The sequence below is a fragment of the Notolepis coatsorum genome (assembly GCF_963971535.1).
Source record: "Notolepis coatsorum genome assembly, chromosome: 12".
Lineage (NCBI taxonomy): Eukaryota > Metazoa > Chordata > Actinopteri > Aulopiformes > Paralepididae > Notolepis > Notolepis coatsorum.
Window position 1 is genome coordinate 12,615,736 of NC_140176.1, and position 22,699 is coordinate 12,638,434.

At 45.7% G+C, this 22,699-nt stretch overlaps 2 protein-coding genes across 2 annotated transcripts in view; one reads left to right on the forward strand and one right to left on the reverse strand.

Moving 5' to 3' along the window:
- LOC311237621 (uncharacterized protein) overlaps positions 1-19,915 on the forward strand; it is a 66,033-nt gene extending 46,118 nt beyond the window's left edge. The window contains exons 8-11 of the mRNA XM_084325560.1: positions 4,857-5,000; positions 8,144-8,275; positions 12,433-12,702; positions 16,733-19,915. Coding sequence (XP_084181686.1) covers positions 4,857-5,000; positions 8,144-8,275; positions 12,433-12,702; positions 16,733-16,942 — 756 coding nt within the window. The 3' untranslated portion in view covers positions 16,943-19,915. The remainder of the gene's footprint in view (positions 1-4,856; positions 5,001-8,143; positions 8,276-12,432; positions 12,703-16,732) is intronic.
- Positions 19,916-19,968: 53 nt separating this feature from the next.
- ankha (ANKH inorganic pyrophosphate transport regulator a) overlaps positions 19,969-22,699 on the reverse strand; it is a 55,462-nt gene continuing 52,731 nt past the window's right edge. Inside the window, exon 12 of the mRNA XM_084325726.1 lies at positions 19,969-20,134. Within this exon, the coding sequence (XP_084181852.1) occupies positions 20,006-20,134 (129 nt within the window). The 3' untranslated portion in view covers positions 19,969-20,005. The remainder of the gene's footprint in view (positions 20,135-22,699) is intronic.

Sequence of the window (22,699 nt, forward strand, 5' to 3'; positions counted from 1 at the left end):
CCATCCTAGGCAGGTCTCGACTGCTGCAGGACAGCCTCTGGGCCCTGTGTGGACCCGGTCTATCGGGACGATGAGGTCTGCATGGTCGGAGCCTATCAGCAGGGTCGGGTGGCACCGTCTATGAGCGGTATAGGTAGTTGACGCAGGTGCACATATTTATCCATCAGCTTGGCGATGGGGTAGGTGTACTGCGACAGGCCTATTTCTTGGCTGGTGAAAGCGTTAGTAATCCTATACCGTCTCTCTGGCTGCCCGCTTGCTGCGATAGTGAAGGAGACATTCTCGCCCTTTATCGTCTTTAGATCTCTTCTTATTGTCCGAATCGTCATCTGGTTTTCGCTCCCCCGCAGCCCCAGCTGGGCCGCAGCGGACGCGAGGAGAAGGGTCTTCTCTGACCCGTCGTCAAGGACGGCGTAAGTGTCCATGACCTTATCTTGGTAACTCAGTGTTACGCGGACCACCTTTAAGAGCACCCGGGCGCCCCCGCTGCTGGCGGGGTCAATGTACATAACACTTGCCTTTGTGCTGCTTGAGGGTGCAGGCTTTCTTCTGTTACTGTCGTGTAGGACATCTAGGTGGGCTCCGTCACACCGACTACACCTCTTCTTTAAGCGGCAATCGGCTGCCATGTGACTGCGCGCACATCGGTAACAGCGTCGGTTGGACTTTATCCATTGACTCACCTCGTCGGCGGTCATCTTCTTGAACGTGTCACATTGTGACAACCAGTGTTCCTTTTCGCAGTACGGGCACACCATCTTCCACTTCTCTTTCATCGAGGGGGTACTGTGGTTCTTGCTGCTCGGTACTGATTCTGATTGGTGCATGACGGTCACCAATCTTCGGCCATCGTTTGCTCTCCTAGGTCCCTCTCTGGAGCTTGGGGTGCTCCGCATGAACGTATCCAACCGTAGGCTGTTGACTTCTCTCGCCAGGAAGTCGGCTAGGTCTAGGAGGGATGGCTCGGGACCGTTAGGATCACGGTGGTCTCTTTGCCGCCTGAAGCGCTCTTGTCGGGCGGGCGGAAGCTTCTCTAAAATCCTCTCGACATTAGAGTTTGCGTACAGTTCGTGCATACCCTTTTCTCTTTGCGCCCCCAGCATCCCTACCAGGGATTGTACCTTGATAGACAGGTCATCTAGTGAGCGATTGTCTGTGGCTGGGGGTAGGCGGTCAATATGCCTTATCTCTTGTATTACGTAGTCCCATATGCGTCCATATCTTTGGTCGAGTGCTGCTAGAGCCGCTGTGTATGGGGTAGTAGAGGTGGCATAGGCCAGCGCTATATTGTGCGCTCGGGGGACCTTGAGGTGCTTCAGTAGGATAGCATACTTGTACGGTTCATCAGCTATATCGGACATCATTGTCTCTAAGCACATTCGTAGCTCTGTGTACTGTGCTCTGTTCTCGTGGGTGAAGTCCGGAAACGTCGGTGTGCCAATGTATGATGCCATGGATGGCTGGCACATCGGTGAGCGTTGGAAGAGAGGCCTCCTAGGCGAGTCTCCTCTTACGCCTCTTGGTGGGCTGGTACCTGCTGGGTACCATGGCCCGCATATCCAGGTGCTGTTCCTCGGGGCTGGTCGTGCGTCAAGCTCACCCGTGAATTGAGTCGGGGGTCTGTAGCGCAGAGCCGCGGGGGTAGAGCCTGGGCTGTACTGGACCTCCTGGTCCTGTGGAGTACTGTGCTGCTGTCGGGCTTGACTCTCCTCCTCTCCCTCTTCTTCTTCCTCTGGCAGGTCCTCTAGATCCTGTAGTCGTCTATTTAGCCTCTCCGCGGTGTAGACCGTTTCTTCCTTGTAGCTGGGTCTCACTTGGACCGGTCGGGGAAGGGGTTCGGAGGGGGGTATAGGCTCTCTCTGGTGGTCGGGCTCAGGGTCGCTTGATCGGGTAGGGGAGGGTGCCCTTGACCCTTGTCTTGACGAGGCCCTGGAACCCCGTGCGGAGGGAGGGGGTGTTGCCCTGGTGATCAGCTGCTCCATTATCTGCGCTTGTAATCGGTCGCGCTCGGCTTCGCGCTTGGTGAGAGCGAGGTCGCGCTCTGCTTCTCTTTGGGCACCGGCAGCGGCACGCTGGGCTTCGGCGGCGGCGCGCTGGGCTTCGGCCCGGTCCCTTACCATATTCTCTTCCGTCTGAAGGCGTCTAATCTCTAGACGTATACGATCTTCGTCGCTCCGTTGCTGCGCCTGAAGGCGTTCTCTTTCCATGGAAGAATGTTCGCGCTCACTAAGCGTCTGTGCTTGGAGTCGATCGCGCTCTGTTGAGGCTGCTAGGCTGGCGAGGAATGCCTGTGCCAGCATCTTGTCCGCCTCGCTGGGGGAAGACGCTGGTTGAGGTGATCCGCTCCTGGCAGTACTCGTTGGAGATCTGTTCCCCTGTGGCCAGTCCTGGAGATCCATCTCCGGGGTGCTCTCCTCTTCTTGTAGCGGGTAGAGTTCCATCCCTGGAGGGCTGTCTTTATCCTGGAGCTCTCCGGGGACTACTTCTTCGGTCTTGGCGGGGGGTAAAGTCATGTCGGTCCCTCCTGGTCCCTACCGTGAGCTTGGTCAGTTACGTTAGAACCCACTAGGGCCTCTATTGGCGGGGTAGCCTGGTCGATAGGGTCGGACATAATTTTACTATCTACTTTTTCCGCGTTTACCGTCTGTAGAAAGCTAGGTAGTATATTGGCAACGTAATCCTCTAAGTACTGAGGTGTCTGCCGTCTACGCTGCGGGCGATCTACTTTAGGAGAACCTTTTTGTGGAGTGTTCATCATAGGCCATGTCAATATTAATACCACTATATTAATATTACACTAGTTACCCTCCGGCTCGAAGGACCAATTGTAACTGAGGGGTACAATTCCCTGACTGTATTGATAAGTATGGTATCATTAAACCACTACCGCTTTATGTACTTTAATTACTGGCCATACAGTACATGATATATAAATATGATGAACACTTCCCACAATGAATCGGTTCCACACAAAGGTGTAATCAAGTATTTATTGCAGCAAAAGGTACATAATATACTTCTCTATTTTACTTTGGATGCGCTTATAAGGCAAGGGAATGTGCGTAGGCAAATCAATAATGAATGTCCATTCTCTGGTTACGCAGGAGGTAATTATACAACCTGAATCTTAGGGAATTATATCTATGGTACACTAGTAATATATAGCGGGAGATACTGGAAGGGTCCCCCCGGTTGTAAGCCAGCAGGGGTAGAGGATCTGTCGGTAGTAGAGAGTCTGGTCAACGATGACCAAGGAGACTCCAAGTACAGGAGACGGTGCAATAGTCTCTTGATCCACAGACGAATACAGCTGTTCTCCGTAGACTGTAGCTCCACAGTGAAGAAAGCTAGCCGGCCTCAGGCTCTCTGAGGCGCAGACTCGACGTGGCTCCCCACAGGGTAAATCCCACACGTGTAGGCGTCGGCGATTCTCCGCTCCATAAATCACAGGACCAAAACAAATATAATCCAGCCGCAAAGGGCTATGTAGTCGTCGGGTAGATTAATCCAGTGTACATGTCCACACGGTTCTCGTCTAGGTCTCCTCGGGTGAAAGCGCCATGAAAGCAGCCCAGCCTGGATAAGCACTCTAGCTGATACGAGGAAGCGTTGGTGATGCTGGTCACTGTAGAACTTTAGCCGCACGATACACTATACACAAATAGACTATTACTGACTTAATAGAAATATGTCGCACTCGACGGTATAGCGCCAAACTCTGACAATTCAGTTATTAATTCGCACGCGGTCTCAATGCTCTATTTGGGGCCAAACAGGCCATACTTCACCGCACGGAGTATCGTGGGTGAGGCTTCAACTTATTGGGTAACTCTACTTCTGTATTCACCTGCGCCATATTTATATGCACGGCGAACAATCTAGTGCCAACCTCATTTCTGTCTCGTATCCCTGGGCAAGGCCGGGCATGTACAGACATGTCTTGACGGTGGCCTTGAACCTGACTCTGGAGGCATGGCCCTGGCGCCTGTGGACCGCTGTCCAATAGGAGAATGAAATATTATGGTCTGTACTAGGCTAAAGGGATATTCCGTGTATATGTACAAGGAATATACAAGGGATATCAAACGATATACAAATATTATGCAATATATATCAATCAATAAATATATATATTCGGTTTAATCTGATCCTTTGTAACAGTAGTAGTGTTCTGCAGTAGTGTTCTGCAGTAGTGTTCTGTAGTAGTGTTCTGTAGTAGTGTTCTGTAGTAGTGTTCTGTAGTAGTGTTCTGTAGTAGTGTTCCTGTAGTAGTGTTCTGTAGTAGTGTTCCTGTAGTAGTGTTCTGTAGTAGTGTTCTGTAGTAGTGTTCTGCAGTAGTGTTCTCTAGTAGTGTTCTCTAGTAGTGTTCTCAGTTCTGGAACAGGACATGTATCCACATGCACAGGCCATTCCCCTGGGTGCTCTGTCACCTACAGTGGTGGCTGGTGAAGGATATTCTAGGTGGGGCGGCGGTGCTATATTCACTCAGTAACTACAGTATATAACCAGACCTGCAAACTGATGAGAGGTAAAAAAAAAAAAAAAAAAAAATGTTTGTAAACCAAACCCCTGTAGGGGTTTGTTGGCATTGTCCCCCAGAAGAAAATCGTTCTGATTTGAACATGTAAACGAAGCACTCCGATAAGAAAATAAACGGAAAAGACAACCCGTATCCGGGTCTGACAGCACTACATTTACATTTTCATATCATAACGCATAACTTTTTTTGTCCCCCGCTGTAGAGGGAAATATAGGAATTCTGAAATTGATCATAATTCCCCTTTTTTAAAGGGCCGGCTGTTCATCACGTCACAAACCGAGATCATGTCCTGTGTCCCTTTGTGTGTCCCCTTTAGGGTTATAAAGAGATGTCCCAGAGGTTCGCCAGCCTGAGGAGAGTGCGGGGAGACAACTACTGTGCCCTCCGAGCCACGCTCTTCCAGCTGCTGTCCACCAGCACCCAGCTGCCTGGCTGGCTGCAGCAGGAGGACCCCACCATGGTACACACACTGTCTACACCAGCGCTTCTCAAAGTGGGGTCCGGGTGACCCCCGGGGGTCCTTGGGAGGCTTCCAGGGGGTCCCCAGAAAATGAGGAATAGTTGAAAGGAACACGCCAACATTTTGGGAAATTAGCTTACCGTCTTCTCCAGAGAGACAAGAAGATAGATACCAGTTTCCTCTCTGTGCGTTCAGTAGGAAGCTATCTGGCTGCACGTTAGCCTAGCTTAGCACAATGAATGGAAGCGGACAGTGCCGGTTAGCCTTCGAGAGAGGTGTTAGTTTGACAATGCCTAGGCTAACCGCCACTGTCCGCTTCCATTCATTGTGCTAATGAAAGAATAAAAAGATTTGTTGAGAGGTTGATATTGCAGACTCTGCAAATAGGTCTGGAGAAATTCACAGTATAGTAAGTTACTATATATATATACACAGGGCTCTACAGTGCGACCATATTGCTCGCATATGCCCCTAAAAATATGTGTGTGCGAACCTCAAAAGTCAATTACGCGCACGGTGTGCGAACTGCTGATGACAGCCTAAGTCGTACTTTTTATTTCTCCGCTGAGAATCGTTAAAAAACTACAAGTCCCACATTGCACTCAAGCCAACGGTCCAATCACAGTAGAGTGAAGTGACTGGTTTCATGGGAAATAAAGCAAATGACCAATCGGAAGCTCTCATTTTGCTTGTTTACTTCCTGAAACTCCGCCATTGCGATCAGGGCTCTCGTTTTCCGAGACACTAACTTATTATAGTCTCTCTCTTACCAATAGCAATAGATTTTAGAACACCTAGATGTATCGATAGCAATAGTAATATAACGTTAATGCAACAAAACGAATGCCTTGCTTTGTTAATCATAACGTTGATGCAGTAGCGTATGTCGGTGTGTTGGCTGTAACGGACATGACGATAACATAACGTGTACACATTAACACTTTGACTGCCATGAAACGTGTTTTGACGTCATTGCGGGCCATGCTCAAGTTGCCGGAGGACGCTGTACAGCGTCCTTATATCAATATTTCAAAAATCTGCGATCGGATTCATATGTCCCCTCCGCTGGCCTGAGATCCACCAGCAGGACCCACTGAGCTCTCTGGCGGTTCAGGAGCGCCATCTGGTGGCCGATCGGCGCAATCGCTTAACAGGATGTGCCATAGAGGTTGTGCTAGACGTCCGTATTACTTCCGGGCACTCGCTATAGGTCCCGGGACTCTGGCTCGTCACGCTACACAGTGATCGATTGCCAATAACTCGATAAACAACATGATTTGGACGTATATACCATTATACAAGCTGGAGATGGACCGGGTAAATTTACATCCCATAATGATACGATTTCAACTCTACGATGATCGCCCAACGGCGCGCGGAGACTGGGGTGAGTTTCAGCGTGTAACGTTACCGTCTTCGATACTAACTGCTATTATCAACATTTGACCCACATTAGATGATTGGTATAACGCTGCCCACGGAATTATAAACGCCCCCTAGCCCATCCGGTCAACATCAGATGACGTGTAGTAACTTCTAGAAGTACGTCTAGTTGGAATTTTTTATATCGCGCTGATTGCCATAAAACTGTATTGCATCATCAATATAATGCATTTGGGGCTATAGATCACGTTCTGGAGAAAGCTGCAGAAAGAGATGAAAACATACTTATACATTAGACCATACTTTACTATGAATATGTGAATGAAAAAGTTTAACGTTGCTACACAATGAACAATACATATTGGACTTTGAATGGGCCCTAATAATGGCAATGTAGCAATAGAATTTAAAAAGTTATAGCCATGCAAAGAAGGGGTACTTCTCCATAGACAAATAGAGCCGGCAACCTATGGTATATCATGAATTTAACCCAAGGCAACCAAAGTGTTAAAATTGCGATAATCTATTCTAACATTTTCAAATCGATGCAGTTGATTTCCCCCTTAGGATCGATGCATTGTTACACCCCTACACCAAAGTCACTGGCCCACTGTGTATCTATGTGTATAATAACTTGGCTAGCGTTATCAACAGCAGAGATGGGCAATAGGGTCCAGCTGCAGCGCCGGACGGCCGGAGTGCAAGCGGTGTGATGTAATTGGCAGACTCGACTGTCAATCAATGGTCTACCTGACACGCAAACTCATAAACAATGTTTCTGTACTGGAGGTGTACAGTATTTCAATAGGCAACCCTGAAAGTATTATTTTTCTAGAAGAGCAACACAGCCAAAACATAAGCATTGTATGCATAAAAGGGGCAAAAGCTAAAGTTAAGTGACTGAACCTTTTGTAGCAGTAGTTTGATTTGATAGTTTATTTGATAGGGACAGCACATGTTAATGAACATCAAGTACAAAATACAAAATGTAAACATGCAGGGTTGTAGCAAGAGCTAATTTACACACATGCACGCACGGTACAAATATACATTTATTTAAAAAAAAAAAAAAAAAAAAAAAAACTCTGTTACTTGAAATATTTTCACTGTGCTCCTAAATATTTTTGGGTGCTCCTAAATTTCTTTGTGTGCTCCAAATTTTTTTCATTTAGGAGCACATGTGCTCCTTGGGAAAAAGGTTAGCGTAGAGCCCTGTATATATAATTTTTATATATATTATTTTATTATATATATATACACAATATATACACTATATTATACACATTATATACACTATATTATGACTTATTATACTGTGAATTTCTTTCGACCTCCCTTGGCCAACAATAACCACCCACCCCCTCTTCCCTCTCACCTACGAGCTACACACCAGACCAAAACTAAATATGTAAACAAAGCAGCACTTTCCCCAGAGGTCGCCGTCTTGACGTTATTTACCTTTTTAGGAGAAGCTGTCGGGTCGAGCTACGGCGGTAAATCCCCCAAGATCCAGCAGCCGCTTGCAATATTTTCCTATTCAGCTCGATTTTCTAGCATTAGAATATAGGACTTCTGAATGATAGTGGCTTAACTAAATAAAGTGGCTTGTACAGTCAACAACAACAAAAAATCAGCCACAGACGACATTGTTTTTTTTTTTTGTCAGCTATAGTGGTAAAACCGTAGAAGGTAGAATTGTCTACAGTGGTAATTTCCCCAAGTAAAGGTTCAATTGAGCAGTTTAACCCTTTTGTTTACAGTTGCCTAAGGAGCTGGAGGCGCAGGAAGGCCTGCTCAGCCAGTGGACGTTCCCTGGGGAGTGTCGGCAGGTAGAGGGGGCAGGGGATGCCACGCAGCAGCTGAGGTGCTACATGGAACTTCTCCGAAACAGGGTACTGATCGTAAATAATATTATTATTATTATTATTATTATTATAGACCAGGGCCCCGTTCCCCGTACCTGGCTAACTGAGTTAGCCGGATAATTTCCAGCATAGCCTGACTTAAGCCAGACCTTTCTGTTCCCCGAAGTCGGATTTTCTAAATCACCATGGTAACAGATCAGAAAGTTTGAGCCTGGTCGGGAGCAGGGTTTAGTTCAGTTAGCTGGATGAACCATGGCCACGCCCCCGCAAAGAAATGCCAGCTCGCTTCCTGAAATATTTCTCACAGTCTAGAGATCCCATTATACCATTCTGAATTATGTTTCTGTGCTTCGTTTTCCTAGAGGGGGCTTTTGAAATGTATAATAATAGAACTAAATGCTGATAATAAATCATATTCAGCCTATAGATTTACTTTGTCCTAAATAAAATAATGCACGTCATATACGGCGCTCGGAGTGCGATACACGCTGCATGTGGTTATTTTAATAACGGCGCATTGCAAATGTGAATCCCGCAGGGATATTTTTAATGAATGAAACCTATCGGCCGTTTGGCTCTGATTAGTTTCATATATTCTCCGCTGTAGATTTGCTTAACGGAGCGCCCGGATTGTGTTTCATTCAAGCATAAAATTGAAGTGTCTATGCGTGGATTGTGGTTTTTGTGGATTATGAATTACGAGGACTCTGAGGATTGTTGAATTGTATCATCACTCACACGTTATTGTGATATTGTAACTGGGATTAAAATGTCTGATGAGATGCGCTGTTTGACGGATTTGAGAAATTGAATGAGCCGTTGACGTTACATTAATGCATTTGAGAATAAAGAGATAAAACTTCATTCAAAAGGAAAATATTCGAAACACGGATCTCTTGTATTGATGGATACACAATGGATATATCCCGTCTGGCACAGTGGTGCAACGCCTAGTGCTCTCGCCTGTCAACCGGGCGACCCGAGTTTGAGACCCCGCGTTTCCAATATAATTCTTTTGGAATATAATATTAATGATTATACGCAAAAGTAGCCTAGTTTTAAGTTAAAATATTATAAATCTACATGCATTGAGGATGTCATTCTTTATATAGCTCTCAACGTGCACCAAATTGGTGTATTTACATTGCAAAAAGAAGAAAATGACTAGAAGAAGGGCGATTCGAACGCGGGTCGTCTGCGTGAAAGACAAAAGGACAAACCGTCACACCACAGTGCAGATAAGTAAAACATCCACCATACATCAATCAATGGGTAAGAGAGCCGTATCCTTATTCTGAAACGGTTGAACTAATTATTTTCGCTAGCAAGATCTCATTTGATTATCCATTCCATGAACCTACTGCCAGCAGGGCACGTTTAAAGAAATATAATCTGATTGATTGGGGTAATGAGGGACTTAAAATTTGCCTATAGATTATGCATTTAATTTGTCGGCGAGGCTATTGAGCCGTACTGCAATCTGTTAATAAAGTTTTAAATCAATCAATCAATCAATGCCGTTAGAAAATCAGGATTTCTGCGATCGACACCTGCTGTCTTCTCAGCTGAGGCGGGCGCGCGCACTGATCCTGAGTATCAAGTCTGGTTCGAGTTAACGAGACTGAATCCACCTTCGAGGAACAGGAAAATCCCGGCTTCAAACATCGGGTTAATTGAATCTGGATAATGGGACTCTTGATCGACTTAGTTGAACCAGGTACGGGGAATAGGGCCCAGGGCTGTACAGTCTAAACAGTCAGTTTATTTAGACCAGAGCTGTACAGTAGATAGTTCCTATAGATCAGAACTGTACAGTAGATAGTTCCTATAGACCAGAGCTGTACAGTAGATACATTTACATTTACATTTAGTCATTTAGCTGACGCTTTTATCCAAAGCGACTTACAAGTTCTGTACGACAAGCCATCAGGAAGGGCACAACTCTATCAGCTGAGCAACAATGTTCATCAAAGTGTTGAGTGCTACAGTGTAGGTTAGTTTATTAGGACAAGTGCATGACAGTACGGTTAGTTAGGGTTAGGTTTTTTTTTTTTTTTTTTTTTTTAATTCAGATAATGGTTGAAGAAGTGCGTCTTTAGTCGACGGCGAAAGATTGGACGTGATTCGGCTGTCCTAACTGGGGTGGGTAGTTCATTCCACCATTGTGGGGCAAGGACTGAGAATAGGCGACTTCTCTTTGATGACCCTCCCGGAGCTTGGATAGGAGTAGGTCTGAGGCGGCCAGAAGATGCAGAGCGTAGGGGTCTTGAGGGTGTGTAGTTAGAGACCATTGACCGGAGGTAGGCGGGAGCGGTTCCCTTTGCCGCACGGTATGCTAGGTCGAGGGCCTTGAAGCGGATTCGTGCAGCAATGGGGAGCCAGTGCAGGTCCCTAAGAAGTGGGGTGACATGGGCCGACTTCGGTAGGTTTGAGATCAGGCGGGCCGCTGCGTTCTGAATGAGTTGAAGAGGCTTAGTGGCAGTGGCCGGGAGGCCAGCGAGCAGTGCATTGCAGTAGTCGAGGCGGGAGATGACTGTTGATTGGACGAGGAGTTGGGTGGCTTCTTTTGTCAGGAAGGGGCGTATCCTTCTGACGTTGCTCAGGAGGAATCGGCAGGTTCTGGTCGTCGCTGCGATGTGAGCAGAGAAGTTCAACTGGTCGTCGAGGACAACACCAAGGTTCTTGGCGGTCGGGGACGCAGTCACAGCTGCATTCTCGACTGTGATTGAAAGGTCGGTTAGGGGGGAGGATTTGGCCGGCAGGTGGATAGATAGTTCCTATAGATCAGAACTGTACAGTAGATAGTGAGTTCCTATAGATCAGAGCTGTACAGTAGATAGTTCCTATATATCAGAACTGTACAGTAGATAGTTCCTATAGATCAGAGCTGTACAGTAGATAGTTTGAATGGTTCGAACCTATGTGTTTTTTTGAATAGTTGAATATCATTTTAGACCAATTTTGACGGCCCTAGCCTACTACACTCAGTCACGGTCCCTGCGATCCACGGACACTGGTCAGCTCTCCATCCCCCGAACCAGACTGCGGACGTTCGGGGACAGAGCTTTCAGTGTGGCAGCTCCCACCCTCTGGAACTCCCTCCCCGCAGAACTGCGCACCGCCCCAACTCTGGACTCTTATATGTATTATGTTGTGTCTGTCCACTATGTTTGTTAATTTGTCATCCCCCCCCCCCCTATGTAAAGCGACCTTGGGTCCTCTGAAAGGCGCTATATAAAACGAAGTTATTATTATTATTATTACTACTGCACACACTACTTACACACTGTGATCACTGTATTACAATTCAGAGCTATTTCTGCACACATGATATACTGTGACTGTTTAGAGCTACTTTATTTGTGTGCCCAGCTGCTATATGTGGTGTGTTTTTTAATTCTATCCTGTTCATCGTTATTCTGTTTTATCCTATTGTTGCCGTTGCTGCAAGGTCGAGAGAGCAGAAAACTAAATAATTATATACAAAAAGTATTGGTGACGATGAAGATTGTGATTCTGAGCCGGTGTTATGGAGTCGTTGGATCAGTTTTGATTGAAGCGCCAGCTACTCTCTCTCTCTACTCTATTTTGGAGTATTTTAAAGACTCATACATAGGCACACTGTTATTTTTAGAGAGTGTGTGTGTGTGTGTATACCCTGAATGTTCTCATAACTCTCGTCTGTGATTGCTACCACATGTTTAGTAGAGTGGCAGTTTAATTGCCCCACTGTACTGTGCTTTATGGCTTTCTGTGTGCCATTACAACCTTCTAATAATAAACCCAAGAGGGTAAATTAGACTGGTGGACGGGACCCTCAGAGTCCAGGAAGCTCTTTTGAACAGTTCCATAATGTCAGAACGGCAGCAGAACGGCAGCAGGATGAGACCTGGTTAGAGTTAATGGCTCTTGCTTGCCGCTAGTGGCTTTTCTGGAATTCTGGTGTTTGCTGCTTCCTTCCTTCCTTCAAAGCTGCCTGGCAGATACACCCTGGTGTCCCTTACTCCAGTTTGAAGCACTCTTATTACACATGCATTAGTGTGTGTGTGTGTGTGTGTGTGTGTGTGTGTGTGTGTGTGTGTGTGTGTGTGTGTGTGTGTGCGCACGCGCGCGTATAGACTGACCCCATGTCAGCCATGCTGATAAGCCGTGTATAATAACACCCCAGTGTTCTTGTGACCCAGTGGCAGGCGGCGGTGGCCTGCGGCAGCGGGGAGGAGCGCCGGCGGCTGTGCGAGCGGGTGTTCCGCGGGGGAGAGGAGGAGCTGGGGCTCCTGGAGGCCCTGAAGCTGCTGATGCTGGGCAGCGCCGTGGAGCTGCACGCCGCCATGCGGGCCGGGGCCGACGTGCCCGTCTTCTGCTGGCTCCTGTTCGCCCGCGACTCCTCGGAGTGCCCCCGCGCGTTCCTCTCCAACCACCTGAGCCGCGTGGGCTTCAGCGGGGGGCTGGAGCAGGTGAGGCCGACCTTGAAACACACACACACACACGTGTTAAAGGAACACGCCAACCGTCTTCTCCAGAGAGAGACAAGAAGATAGATACCAGTTTCCTCTCTGTGCGTTCAGTAGAAAGCTATCTGGCTGCACGTTAGCCTAGCTTAGCACAATGAATGGAAGTGGACAGTGCCGGTTAGCCTTCGGGGGAGAGGTGTTAGTTGGACAATGCCTAGGCTAACTGGCACTGTCCGCTTCCATTCATTGTGCTAAGCTAGGCTAACGTGCAGCCAGATAGCTTTCTACTGAACGCACAGAGAGGAAACTGGTATCTATCTTCTTGTCTCTCTCTCTGGAGAAGACGGTAAGCTAATTTCCCAAAATGTTGGCGTGTTCCTTTAATAACCCAGACCCTGTTTAGCCTGTCACCGTCGGCACCAATTTGCTCGTTTTGAAGTGGGTATTTAAAGTCAGAGTGAAGTGAAAATAAATGTGTTCTGGATTTTATCGCTTTACTTCACAAAAAAAAAATGCTGATTTACATAATTTCACACACATAGACCACTGCAACACTTCCGGTATTCTGAAATCATGGGAGAGAGATCGGGGGGGGGGGGGGGGGGGGAAATTAATGAATGTGGATGAGAGCCTTGACATTAAGTGGTTGTAGCTACGGCTGTTGGGGTGCTGGAGACACGATCCAATAGACTTTTATATACGCCTGAGCCGAGCTATAGTGACATTTCCGCACCTACTCCCCAACTCCGCATGCACACGTTGCCCACGGAGTGTCTCTGGATTGTCCAGAGATCTAGGTTTATCAATCAGAATTGGGGAGTAGGTGTGAAAAAAGTTACTGTAGCTCCTGATCGCCATTCCAAATATCGATCACGCTTATTGATTACAGTGTTGGTACTGTAAATACATAATCGTCGCTGTTCTGAGGGCCGGCGATCACTTGGTCTCTTCAGATGCCTTGACGGAAAAATTAAATGAGCAAACTAACCACTCCCCCTGCATCAGTCTGAACCAAAGGGGTGCAGTTACACAGGGAGAGACGATAGGGGGCGGTATCTTCCCAATTGAGCTCAGAGAGACTCTGCAGCACTAACCCGAGGCTCGATTGATGAAATATGAATTCAAATCGCCAATAATAAAAATAAAAAAAGGCAAACCGACGCTATATAGCGTTGGGGGCACTCAAAGGTCGGCATGAACTAACGACTTATAGCGTCCGTGGCACTCAATGTGTTAAAGTATCTTGTATCTTGTACCCTGACAGATGTAGCTACAACCACTTAATGTCAAGGCTCTCATCCACATTCATTTATTTTCTCCCCCCGCTCTCTCTCTCTCCCATGAGCTCAATGTAATGCGGAAGTGCAGTGGTCTATCAAAAAACCTTGAAACGGTTTGTGGCAACATGATAATTCAGGAATGGCATAATACATGCCTTTTAGTAGAAGCTCTCATTTGTGGAAAAACAGGGGCTACTTTTACTGAGAAAGAACGGCGGCTTCAAGGGATAGTTCAGCTTTTTTAGCCCCGTTTCCCTCCAATGAGGTTTCCCTTGATCGGTAAAAGTCCCCGTTCAGCACAATCCATGCTGTTCCTCATACCGCCTCCAGATAGTTAGTCCACGTACCATGCTGTTCCTCATACCGGCCTCCAGATAGTTAGTCCACATACCACCATGCTGTTCCTCATACCGCCTCCAGATAGTTAGTCCACGTACCATGCTGTTCCTCATACCGCCTCCAGATAGTTAGTCCACATACCACCATGCTGTTCCTCATACTAGCTCCAGATAGTTAGTCCACGTACCATGCTGTTCCTCATACCGCCTCCAGATAGTTAGTCCACATACCACCATGCTGTTCCTCATACCGCCTCCAGATAGTTAGTCCACATACCACCATGCTGTTCCTCATACCGGCCTCCAGATAGTTAGTCCACAATCCATGCTGTTCCTCATACCGGCCTCCAGATAGTTAGTCCACGTACCACCATGCTGTTCCTCATACTAGCTCCAGATAGTTAGTCCACGTACCACCATGCTGTTCCTCATACTAGCTCCAGATAGTTAGTCCATGTACCACCATGCTGTTCCTCATACTAGCTCCAGATAGTTAGTCCATGTACCACCATGCTGTTCCTCATACCGCCTCCAGATAGTTAGTCCACATACCACCATGCTGTTCCTCATACCGGCCTCCAGATAGTTAGTCCACAATCCATGCTGTTCCTCATACCGGCCTCCAGATAGTTAGTCCACATACCACCATGCTGTTCCTCATACCGGCCTCCAGATAGTTAGTCCACAATCCATGCTGTTCCTCATACCGGCCTCCAGATAGTTAGTCCACGTACCACCATGCTGTTCCTCATACTAGCTCCAGATAGTTAGTCCATGTACCACCATGCTGTTCCTCATACTAGCTCCAGATAGTTAGTCCACGTACCACCATGCTGTTCCTCATACTAGCTCCAGATAGTTAGTCCATGTACCACCATGCTGTTCCTCATACTAGCTCCAGATAGTTAGTCCACGTACCACCATGCTGTTCCTCATACTAGCTCCAGATAGTTAGTCCACGTACCACCATGCTGTTCCTCATACTAGCTCCAGATAGTTAGTCCACGTACCACCATGCTGTTCCTCATACTAGCTCCAGATAGTTAGTCCATGTACCACCATGCTGTTCCTCATACCGGCTCCAGATACTTGATTGATTGATTGATTGAAAACTTTATTAACAGATTGCAGAATGGGTACAATACAGTACAGCTCAATACACACAATTGTTAAGGAGATGCAGACCAGAGAAAGACTTTCGTCTTGTTTACATCAGGGTCCCCCATTTTCAATTCATCATAACATGTATGACATACATGACATACAGATACTAGACAGTACTGCTACCTCTATACATTTATGACATACCAGATTTGCAAATACAGTACTGTTTGTGATACAAAAAGAGTCCAGAAAAGAGAGTATATACATTTGACGTAAAAACTGTACTTAGTCCACGTACCATGCTGTTCCTCATACCGGCTCCAGATAGTTGGTCCACATACAGTACCAATCAATCAATCAATCAATCAATCACATTTATTTATATAGCACATTTAGACATGACACTTGTCAACCAAAGTGCTTCACATAGCTAAGAACAAAGAAAAGTATATAATAAAAAATAAACTGATAGACAAGGAAACAAAACAGCATGTCAACAAGCAAGGCAAGAGTCAAAGTGAGTCAGGGAAGGCCAGGCGCTATAGGTGGGTTTTGATGCAAATGCAGAGTCGATGGGGTCGAGCTCCTGTCTGTACTGCTGACTGAGGCTCACTGACATCTACTTGGTGCGAGTACGTCTCAGTGAGCCTCAGTCAGCTTGTACAGACAGGAGCTCGACCCCATTGACTTTGCATTGGTTTGTGGCTAACTATCCAGAGCTAGTATGAGGAACAGCATGGCTTGTGGACTAACTACCCAGAGCTACAGTAGTATGAGGAACAGCATGGCTTGTGGACTAACTATCTGGAGCTAGTATGAGGAACAGCATGGCTTGTGGACTAACTACCCAGAGCTAGTATGAGCAACAGCATGGATTGTGGAGTATCGAGCCGTGCCGGTTATTTCATGTCCATGGCCTCGGGTGAACCCACTTTAATATTGCTGCATCGTAATGCCGGTGTTCACAGAGACACTTCCTCCTATCCCTTTGATCGTGGTTGGTGCTGGCACGGCATAACACTCTCTCACGCTCCACAGCTTCCAGTGTTGTCTTTTACAATTTTTTAATTTTCTTAACCTTTATTTATCCCCGAGGGGAGATTCAGACTTGCGTCTTGCGGGATTTCAGACCGAGATTTCTGTTTCAGTGACAAAAACAATCACTTTCAGTAGACATATTACGGTTGTAAGTAACAAAAAAAAAAAAAGATCTAGCACCCTCAAAAACCACTGGAGTTCAGTTGAAACGGGCGGCTACTTGAGTAATCAATTACTCACGCCCCACACCCCTAAATTGTGACTTCCTTGCAGGTGGAGATGTTTCTACTGGGACATGCCCTGCAGTGCACCATTCAGGTCTACAGACTCTACATGGCCGAGACGGAGGAGTTTGTGACGTACTACCCCGACGACCACAAGGAAGACTGGCCGTCCGTGTGGCTGGTCACCGAGGACGACCGCCACTACAACGTCCCGGTGGGAGACGCCACAGAACTGCCGGAGGAACTGGCCTCTAGCTGATCCCGCTACTGCCACGCACACAAAAAACCCACTCCTCAGGTCGATCACCATAAGTAAGACTTATGCCAATTAAAAGATATGGTCCCTCGAGAGACCCATTGCAAAAATGCGATTGAACCCATTTTGTGCACTGTATTGAGTTTTTAAATCATTATTAATATTATTATTATATTTGCCAATGTGTGTACATACTGTATATTTGACTCTGATGCAGATTAAGTGATGCGGTTTGTCTTAATAGCTGAGGCGATCCGCTAAACCCGATCCAAATTAGTGTACTTTTTGAGTTTACAGTTACAGTGGGGGTGGTGGTGGGGGGGGCGAGCACGCGTTCTTTCAGAGCAGGAGTGAACCTGGTCCGAGTCCCTAATGAAGTCCGCTGTCGAGAAGCCCATTCAAGACTGGTGCCGCCTGTAGCACCACATAATTAACCCTGTCACTGCCACACTACAGAAGGTTAACCCTTTACTATCACACTACCGACGGTAACCGTATCACCGTTAGTGACAGTAAAGGGTTAACCTTCTGTTGTATGGCAGTGAAAGGGTTAACATTCTGTTGTATTGTCGCAGTGAAAGGGTTAACCGTTTGGTAGTACGGCAGTGAAGATTCATCAAGACTGGTGCCGGCAACACCACGGAATTAACACCAGGATAGATTCACCATGCTTTATAGGTTTTAACACTGGACGTTTGGCAGAGATTCTCTTTAGGTTCGGGGCGTGGAGTAATGGATTTACATGCAATGAAGTGAAATATAAAAAGAAAAGAAAAGATAACTAATTGTTACTGTAAAGCAGAAAAAAAAGAAGAAAAACGGTAATCAAATGACATATGTAATCAGATTACATATACCTTTGGGAAGAAAGGTGGTGTCTTGTTTAATTACTCAAACATGTTTGAAGGGGAAAGGGTTACATTGTGGGATTGTAGGCACCAAACACAGTTTGTATCTTGAAATAATTGATACAAGAACATAGATAACGCCACACAAATGAGTCTGTAAATTGGAAATAAAATGTTCTTAGCGGCTTATTCTATGGATTATGAAGGCAAAAGAAACCAAAAAAAAGCAACAGAGTCGTCCATTTCTGGGTTTTGAGTGTTCTAGCGGATTTACATTTACTGATCAGTGATCTGTTAAAAAGGAACAATCCCAACTCAAGAGTAGCTCAGCTAGTCAACCTGCTGATGTAGTCTAGGAATTGTTGAGTGGTTTATATTGTGGTTTAACAATAGCCTACACCAGATTGGAACTGGAAAAGAGACTTATGCCTCGTCTCCACTAACTTATGTTCAGCCTGGCTATGGCCAGCCATGGTCTAGCATGGTATGGTTGGGTTTGTGTTTCCATTGCATTTCTTGTAAACTCTCCGGTTGCTGCTATAGGCAACCTTTCAAAAATTCACACCACCAACTGTGGTACACGAGCTGAACCATGATGACACAACAGTCCCAGCCCGGTCTGGCAATGTTGTAAAAGGTGGCGGTGTCTCAGCCAGGTTTGGTCTGGTCAACAAACGGGTCCTAAAGACAATGGAGACGCTAACTGTGTCGGACAGGCGCCACGGCACGGCTAAACCCTCGCTAGTGGAGACGAGGCATTACTGTATAAGATCAGTCGCTGTCCCTGTGTTTGGCATGGTTTGTTTTTTCTGTGTGTGAGTGTGTGTGAGAGAGAGAGAGAGAGAGAGAGAGAGAGAGAGAGACTCGTATTAAGATGTGTAACATGTTGCCTTTAACCAAGCTGCTCTTGGGAGAAAAGATAAACGTGCCAATGTTGCTACGGCTACTGGCAGCAGTCTGAACCAGCAGCCCCCTGGCCTGTTCTCTAGTGATGAAGCCTTGCTTGGTCCTCCATGTTGCCTTAGAACAATGCACAATAACAATGAACATTTGTAAAGGGATGATATGAGGCCAATTGTCTTGCCCTGAGCAGGTGAGGGTGAGATGCTGTCATTCATATGACGACGCCATTTTGCAGAAGTGATGTCGTTGCACTGGATTGTTTTTGTTTGGGGGGTGGTGGGGTGATTACATAATTCAAGTGAAATAAAAAATTACAAGTTTCTACGACATTCTTTGTTGGCTTCTCTGTACATGACATCAGTATGACATCAGTATGATACAAGTCTCTAGGCAGGCTAATAATAATAAAGCAGTTTTATTTAGCCAAACAAGAATGCCTGTACAGTATATACAATACATTATGACATCATAATGACATCATCATCATCATATACATCATCTGAAGACGCTACCAGGAGAATGGAAGGGGGCGTGGCAGAGGGAAAGTAGATGGACTCCCAGACTGCATGGAAAGTGGACAATCATAATATTCAATAAACACGCAATACTATAACGAGGGATTCCTGACCCCTCTGAGCAATTAAATATACATATTGCATCACCTATATAAAACAACATTTAATCTGTACACCGTTTTATGTAAAATACGATTGCACAACCCAACAAGTCCCTTAAAACGCAAAACATACTTTTTTCTTTTTTATAAATCAAGCGGAAGCTTTGTGGCTCCTCCTTGATTAAAATAATATAAAAACATGAAATAATAATCTTGTCATTTCAGCAACTCCACTACCACTCGACGAACAGTTTTCATTTTTATTAGTTCTTTTCGTAGCAGAAGGAAAAATTCTACCGTGTCGGTTTGTTTCCCCTCATTCATTGACCAGTGAACACATGAAAAAGTGGTTAATACGTCCTTCTCTGGTGTAATGATGCAAAAAAAAAATATATGGAGATTGTCCAGAGGTTTGGAAGACATCAAGGTATTTTCTTTACACTGAAGAATGAATAGGTGCATGGCTTTCTTTACAGTGTGCGTCGTAATGGCGGACAGGGTCGACATGTAGAACACCTCGTCTTCTAATGATGACCTCGTACATTTTTTTTACTGGTTGATCGTTCGTTCTCGGGAGAACCCCTCAAACCAAACCATGCTCGGGTCTCCCCCCCCCCCCCCCCCTCTCCATAGTCCTGGTCCCCCCCCCCCCCCCCGCTCCGTGTTTCCATGGTCGCTGGAGCCCCTGTTCCAAGTCCTCTACTCCTGCTCCTCCTCCTCCTGCAGCTCCTCTATGGCATCCATCTGGCTCCTGGCGCACACCTCGCTCATGGGGGCGGCGTCCTCGCCCTCCCCCTCCGCCACCAGCTCGCTGGTCATCTCGTTCTGCTGTGGAAAGACCGCGTAGAGAAGAACATAGTCATGAGGTGGAATGAGGAACGATGTATTTTTAGGAGTTTTTTTTTTGGATCTCTCATTTGCAGTATATTCCAGCACATCGCTGTCCTGAGATTCTCCCCAGAGATTAAAGGGGAAGTAGCAGCATTGTGAATTTATTTTGTATGTTATTCAATTCAATAAAAAAAATAAACGTTGTCCCACAAGTGGCAATTTAGGGCATGAATATTAGGGATGGGTACCGAATTCGGTACTTTTAAGGTATCGAACCGAAACACGTCGGTACTACCGGGTATCGATTCAAGTGAGATACACATTTTCTTTTTTTTACCTTTTTTCTTTTCATGTCAACGTTCACACGCACAATATATGCTTACCTAGGATTTGACTTGATTCAACAACAAAGCAGTCAAAGCAATGACAAGCCGAAAACGGTCGAAATTGTAGTTATTTGAAGTTTGGATATTTTTTTTTCACGACTGAGGTAGGTAAATAAAAAATGTTGAGACTAAAGTACCGAAAAAAGGTACCGTTGGGTACCGGTATCGATTCACAGGTACCGTATCGGTTCAAATGTGAAAGGTACCCATCCCTAATGAATATGGCAAACCGCGGCTGCACCTACACACATCCAAGACAGAACAGGGGACACGAGACATACGTGACACTATTAAAGCACAAGACTCATGACACTGTTAGAACAGGATCCTTATATAGCTGATCTGTATAGTCTAATAAATAAATCCGGTCAGTAAAAAAGAAAGTGCACTTTGGCCAAAAAGGTTCAAATCAAGGTCAAAAGGTGCATATTAGTGAACAGACTTATTTAGGGTTAGTCTTTGTATGGATGTGTCAGTCTAAAATGTTGTTTAGGTTTAAGTTTATTTATTTATTTGTTGCCCAGTGACCGTGCACATTAATCAACATATTCAGTTTCCACATCAATGTAAATGTGCCAGAATTAGCTAATGAGCTCGTTTTCATCTGGAGTCCCTGCCTAACATCAGTCAGTCTGAAATGTTATTTCGGGTTAGTCTTTGTATGGATGCCGTTTGGCCAGAGGGTTTTGGAAGTGTTCAAAACTTCAAATGAACAAGCCTAAACAAGCTGTTCAGGATTTCCTATCCCTCTATATGACGTTGATTAATCATTAGCTGTGCATTGGGAGCAAGGACCACTGCCTACCTAACGTACTGCCCCGTGTGTAAGTTATTTACTCTTGGGTGTGTGGGGTAGCCAGGAAATAATTTATTTAAACATGGTTGTGTTGCTACAACCACTAAAAACACTCACAATTCTGTACTTCTCCTGTGCACATCTGTGTGTGTGATCAGCACTGTCAATCATCTTTTTAGAGTGAGAGTCCTCCGACATTGGACTCTTACAATGTGACGCCTAAGCCTTGATTACAGTTTGGATACAAATTAAACGGAGAGCGATGGAATGTTTTGCCCTCTGGTCAGGGGGCCGGACCTATTTGCGCTCTGTCTCTATCGCCAGCAAACCTATTATAAGTTATAGGAAGTAAAATCAAGAATAATTTCCACCTCTGTGTAGAGTGACAGAGGGGGAAATGACACAGGATAAAGGGATATAGATTTAAATCTACCATGTCACAAGGCAAGCAGGAAGCTCCACCCTTCTACACCTCTGTTAATAACAAACAGGCTGCTGTTGTGGTAATTATTATGGTAAATGGCTGCTTTTTTTATATAGCACTTTTTATCCAAAGCGCTTTACAATTTGTTACTCACATTTTACCCACTCACTCACACACCGACGGTGGAGGCAACCATGCAAGGTGCCAACCTGCTCATCGGGAGCAATTAGGGGTTATGTGTCTTGCTCAAGGACACATCGACACGCAGCCCAGGAGGAGCGGGAATCGAACCGGGAACCTCCGGATTGCCAGACGACTGCTCTACCTCCCGAGCCACTGTCGCCCCGATATTATGTTTCATCCTATTACATCATTTGTACAGCTTACTGGGCTTATTAGTTCATAGCTCTGTTTAAATACATATTCTCTGTACAAAGCTTTAACTAGTCAAGACACTAGGCGACAGTCTTGACAGTGTTCTTTAAACAACGGCCAAGGCCCAGGGCAGCTTGACTTAGATGTGACACGTCGAAGAAAGATAACATCTTGTTCTTTTCGTGTTAGTCTTCATATCAGTCTTGCGTGAGACACGACAAAACCCCTAAACCCATCTTTTGTTTGAATTTTTCATCTTTGTTTTCATTTGTCATTCCCAGCTGGTATTTAATTTAATCGGACCAGAGCTCTTTCTCACTTTCTGGTCAGACGCTTGTGTAGACTTGTCTCTGATTGTAAACTGAGGATACTTTTCTGTGGCCACAGAAATAAAACGATGTTCTTTTTATACAATTTGACTCATCTGAGTTTCTACAGTTCACTGTCTTGGCTCCTTGGCACACATTCTGCATTCGCTCACACACAGTCACTTTAAACAAAATGGAAAGGTCACTTTAAGGAAAGAACTGTTGTGGTTCTTGTATAGTATAGTTTAGAAATAGCAAGTGTAGCATAAGGAT